Raw genomic sequence first — 6,000 nt, 5'->3', positions numbered from 1 at the left:
AACGGATGGCAAGATTTTTTTCCGTTTTACATCCGCTTTGCATCCGTAAGTGTTGTAGGACCGGGTGGGTGTTTCATAAAGCTGTTCGTAAGTTAAGAGCGACTTTAAGAACGACTGGTGAACCTTTCTTACGCGCGTACCCATCTCCAATGAATATACCATTTACCACAAGAAAGAATCACTAGTCGTTCTTGAAGTCGCTTTTAACTTACGAACAGCTTTATGAAACGGCCACCAGGCCTTAAAAAGTAATTGTAACCCTAGCCCCTTGCGCTGTTTTTTTTTCATCTATTCACCGCCACAGATAAAGTAAACATATCACTGAAGTGAAAAAGCATCTAATTTAACCAAGGAGTTTTCAGACATGGAGAACCAACACTACGTTCCCTCTATAGCCAGTTTGATGCCGCAATGATAAAATGTGCTACACATGTGTTTCATTGCATATTTCTTGCACATTGTAGACAAAAGATTCCTGCCTAACTACAGACTTGCAAGCGAAAGGAAACATGCTTCTGTAATACTTTACGCTACTTCTGGTCGGATAATATGAGCAGACACATTGCTCACCTTTACAGTGACAGCAAAAATAGATGTTGCATTATTTATTGAAATATGTTTTGAAATTACTCGACTGGCCGCACTTCTGACACAAAGCATCACAAATTGATACAAGTTCAACAAACTAATCATGTGATTTTCATAGTGTGGAATTGTGTGTGATTTTGTAAAATGTTGATCTTTCAAAATGTCGAATTATTCCTCTTTCATCACATTTTGAACCTGCAATCATTCAATATTTCGCCCAATATCAGGACACATTACGCCTTCGATATATATTTCGTCATGTGTTCAATATCTATGTTTGTTCTCAAATAAAAATGGAAATATCCCAGTTATCTTTTTTTGGCCACAAATCCTTTTTTCAGTTTTGCCATGAAACTGGCGGCATCACAGGTCGACACCAAGGGCTTCATTGCACCTGTGTACTTCTTTTGAAGTTCATTAGAAATTGGAAGCTATTTGTATATTGCTGTCTCATCCATGAAGTCACTAAAGAAGCATGAACAACTAAAGAAGCAAAGAATGCATTCAAAACTATCGAATGGAGGCTGCATAGGTCTATTGTTGATCTTTGAACCCATGGGCGGAAATCCCAGGGGGGGACAGGGGGACATGTCCCCCCTACTCAAAATAGTAGGGGGACACAATATCAAATGTCCCCCTACTACATTTTTATTTTTGGTCTTTTAAGCCCGGGCTTTTATGATGGTAAGAAATATATATTAGGACGAGAAGACCTTACTTTTGGGATAACCTTTTTTTGCTTGTCAAATTTATTTTCGTATAAATGACCTTTGTCCCCCCTACCTTTTGGGAGAGATTTTGGCCTCTGTTTGAACCTCGAGCAAAGAATAGAGAAACTTGAATAATGTCGCAGAAAAGAGTGACCCGGGCCTCGTGAATGAAAATTAGACATGGAATATCGAAAGCTATAAAGAGGGTGTTATAGACGACGCTCACACCGTGTTCCGGAGGTTGTGCTGCATATGACAAGTACTAAACTCTCATCAAAAGCAGGTATAATTTTTAAAAATTCAGTCATTTTTCTGTTTTCTAATTGATTCTATTAGTGCTATATTTAATATTTCGATATATATACATACATTTGTTTTGTGTTAAGGATACTGGTAAATAATGTTGGATATTAACTGGTTGAAACTAGATCTTGTTGGAGATTCATGTATATAATTTAGATGTTAAGTGAAAACGGCGCGACTCGCTCAGGCTTGACTTTTACGCGGTTGGGATTGCGTCCCCTCCCATTTCTCAGTTTTGTATAAATTTGTTTCAAATCTAACGCTTTTGAGGCAAAGACAAAATTTAGACCAATCACCTTTTCTATTTTTATCTACCTACGTCTACATACTCAAGCGAGCAAGCTACATTCTAAAGAATGTATTACACACACTAGCGCACCTATGGGGGGCAGGGGGCAGACTGCCCCCCCCCCCGACAAGTCACAAGCAAAAAAAGGAAGCAAAAAAAAGGGAAACAAAAAAGATAAAAAGGGAAAAGGAAAGAGAGAAAAGGGGGAGAAGAAAGAGTTTAAGAGAAAGGGAAAACAAAAACTGTACCGTGCAAACTGTCGGCGCTCGCGTCAATTGATAAGTTAGAAACCAATTTCTTCAAGGTTACCAAAAGTGCTTAAACTATCAATTTCTTAGGCCGGAATATCCAAAATTTCAGCTTGCGCTTCGTGCTCACATGTAACTGTTTAGTTATATCCATCCTGTTCATAGTTAAGTGAAGTGCTTAGAATGTCCGGTTTTCAGGTCGGAATTAAAAAAAATCAAAAATATAAAAATATATCGTTAGAAACCAATTTGTTCATGGTTACGAAATGTGCTTAGAATATCCAGTTCTTAGGTCGGAATATCGAAAGTTTTAGCTCGCTCTTCGCGCCCGCTCGACTGTTTAGATACCCATCCTGAAAAACTGCTTAGAATGTGTCCAGTTAGGAATATCAACATGTTTAGTTCGCGCTCTGCGCTCGCATAATTTATTAAGGAAGATACCCATCCTATTCATAATTAAGTGCACAAAATGTAACGCTTTAAGTCTAAGTTTTCAGAAAAAATTCAGCTCGCGCTTCGCGCGCACTCGCAATTATTATCTTTATATTATTTCAGTGTAAATGTAAACTTTTTTGGGGGGGTGGTGGGGCTTGTCAAAATTATTGCTATACCCCTGCTTACACATTCCTCTGGTTATTACCGTCCCCTTTCTATCCTACGTACCCGATGCCTCCGTCCGCCTATCTTTCTCAGATTTCAATTCCCTCAACCTTCTGACATCCCTGCCAGTGAGTGAGTGATTTTCCCCATATCTAGTGATATGTCATGTTACCATGGTTACAGTCGCATACATTTTCACATTCACATTTAGTTTTTTATGAGTGAATGGATACATTTATTTTTGTTTTAAATCTGTATATGGAAATAAAACAAATGCAAATCTATATATGAATACAACTGAGTTCAATGTCAAAAACCTCTTTTATAACGTCTCCAAATGAGCAGAATTAGGAATATAATGTAACACCTTCAAAGAGGAATAAAAGAAGTATTTTAATATAAACATTGCAACCTTCACTTGATTAAAAATATATCGATTACGATCCAAAACATTTCATTTCTGGAATGATATACCAATAAAAAATTATTTCGACAATAAACATGATAAACATGATAAAGTGCAATCACCCGATAGCAAATATCAATAGTAGCAAGATCCCATTTTTTTCTTTTGACACCCCCTGGGAAACCTTTCCCTCCTTCAGTGCCACTTCCAGACCTATACATCCAAACATGTAAGAAGGGGGGGGGGGGGCTGCAAAATGCAGGGCAACGAGGCCTGCAAGGTACCCAAATATCCTCGTGTATTGGTTATTTTTATGACCGAATGTATAATTTTTGCTCGTTTCACATGTAAAAAGGCTAAATCATAATTGAAAAAATGTTCGCTCGCTCGAAAATTAAAGACTGTGAATTTGATTTTGGGGCAATGATTATCAGCCCCCCTTGAAAAATGTGTGCGTATACGTCGATGCCTACTATCCCCTCCCCCACCTCCCCCACCTTGCTCATCTTTGTCGCTTGCCCCCCCCCCCCCGGACGATATATGCCAGGTATGCCACTGACTGATTATACATTACATTCAAGTGGATCGAACTTTACCTGTTTGTAGCCATTATGTAAAGGTGTATTCACATTTCATTGTGTGCAATTTCTTTAATGTGATATTTCTTTTAGATGTTTTATTTGGTATTCTGATGTTTATTGACTCGAAGTTGTGAAAGAAACAAATTTCCGATATGGATGAATAAACACGAATTTTGAAGTTTTGATAATTTCTTGTCTTTTAGAGCCAATCTTCACCAAACGATGTCATCTCTGACCACCTTAGATATTATCGTCATCATCTGTTATTTTGCCATCGTATTGTGCGCTGCTTTCGTGGTATGTATTCCAACACTTTGACGTCACAATAACGGTCGATGAACTGCTACTGGTTTGCCGAGCAAACCTTTTTTCAATCGATTTTTCCTTTTAGATTTGACTTTTTAAATCGACCGCATGAGGTCAGGGCACTTGCCGAAAGCTAGAAAACGTGAATGTTTTTCTTCAACGATATGTCAATATAATCAATAAATTACCCCAAACTGAAGCAGTTTGAATGCCGAACAAGAATTGAAATTGATGGATCACCGGAGAAAAGAAACTTTCAAGCTCGGAAGTTAAGATCTACCTATACAATCGATACGTCTAACTTCCGAGCTTAAAGGTTTCCTTTCTCCGGTGATCCAGTTACTGATGTGTCTTCAAACTAGGATATATATGAAAATGCTTTACAAGGAATTGGAGAATCTATATATCTTTTTATATTGACGGGTCAAAAGCAAAAACAAGGATGATGAAGTGTTAGGGTTGGACCCCAAAATCCAACTTCACTAACTACCTAGATGGAATTCGTTTCGCGAGAATTTGAAATCAAACTTTATCGGTTGCTCGAGAGCTGAATAAAACTTTTTTTCTTTTTCAACAACTTATCTCCTGAATTCAAAGATGCAGGAATGCCACTTCAGAAAATAAATTCAAGCTAAAACCATTTTGTTTAAATCGTACCAATTCACAGAATTTTACAGCACTTTTTAATCAAAACTATGTACTTCGCGAGATAAGAGGACAACTGTACCCCTTCTGCACAAACATCTTCTATTTATTAGGTCCTTTTATCATAGAAAATGAGCATTGAATTATGGTCACATATACGGAGAGTTTTTCAACCCTCAACATCAATAATTATCTAAATAAAGCGTTGGATTTGTAAAATTACCGTATAATTTCATTCTCCATGTCCTTTTCCCTCTTTCTGTTTGTCTGTTTGCCCCTCTGTCTGTCCGTCCCTATCTCTCTGTTGGGCTCTGTTTCTTTTCTGTTGGTCACGTGATAGGCGCTATGGGTAACCAACAGGAGTACCGTCAACGGATACTTTTTGGCGGGAAGATTCATGACGTGGATCCCGGTGAGTGTATCATAAATACGTGAAACGAGATGAATTCATCAATGTCGTAAAAACAATATAGTCATTTTAATTTGACGACCCCTTTAGCGCGGAAATGATAAAGGCACAAGCCTCATGCCTCATCACTACATACTACACTGTACAACAATACCTTACGATCATCGATGATTAAAAAATTCATAATTTCTTCATTCTTGTTTAGATGAAAACTTTCGTTATAGCTTTGACCAAAGCAGTGTATCCAAATTTGAAGAAATGTGGAAAAAATCGTCACGGTACATGCTATAAGTACGAACATTTACACAAAATATTAAAGTTTCATCTAACGATAGTGGATATGATTATACAGATAATTTTAAAAGAAATGAATAGAATTCGAATGAGTTTCGAATACAACATTAAATCATCCGTTTAATCATCTTTATCACGAGGATGTTATTTTCGTCATTTATTTCAGTAGTCAAAATCTGTTATCATTATACATGCACTTCTGTTTTTTCAAAGGTTGGAGCATCCCTCTTCGGCAGCAACATTGGCAGTCAACATTTCGTTGGTCTAGCTGCCGATGCAGCCAAAAGTGGCATATCTCCCGCCGCTTTTGAATTAAATGTAAGGTATTGTTTAACTTTGTGAGCAGCCGATTTAAAAAATTCTCAAACCAAGATGAAACATGTGTACAAGCTAGTGCATGTATTAGAACTATGAAACCCTGAAAACAACCATTATTGAGAATGAAAAGCTAAAACTACGAGGCAAACCCCGATTTTGTAAATAGGCGTCTTATAGACACCTAAATAGTACACATAAGTGTATGGGATGAAATTAAGATGTTGTTTCCGGTCACTTTATATTTGAATTTTTGAAGCACTAAATAATTATTTTCGAATGCAATTTTTTCTGAGCTTCATTTTT

General features: G+C 37.3%; 1 protein-coding gene across 1 annotated transcript in view; it reads left to right on the top strand.

Moving 5' to 3' along the window:
* The first annotated feature begins 1,512 nt into the window (after nt 1–1,512).
* LOC121414520 (sodium/myo-inositol cotransporter-like) overlaps nt 1,513–6,000 on the top strand; it is a 28,544-nt gene continuing 24,056 nt past the window's right edge. Inside the window, exons 1-4 of the mRNA XM_041607726.1 lie at nt 1,513–1,581; nt 3,929–4,022; nt 5,017–5,088; nt 5,593–5,697. Of these exons, the coding sequence (XP_041463660.1) occupies nt 3,948–4,022; nt 5,017–5,088; nt 5,593–5,697 (252 nt within the window). The 5' untranslated portion in view covers nt 1,513–1,581; nt 3,929–3,947. The remainder of the gene's footprint in view (nt 1,582–3,928; nt 4,023–5,016; nt 5,089–5,592; nt 5,698–6,000) is intronic.

This window comes from Lytechinus variegatus, chromosome 4, assembly GCF_018143015.1.
Source record: "Lytechinus variegatus isolate NC3 chromosome 4, Lvar_3.0, whole genome shotgun sequence".
Classification (NCBI taxonomy): domain Eukaryota; kingdom Metazoa; phylum Echinodermata; class Echinoidea; order Temnopleuroida; family Toxopneustidae; genus Lytechinus; species Lytechinus variegatus.
Note: the sequence above shows the minus strand (reverse complement) of the source record. Positions and strands in the feature narration are given on the sequence as shown.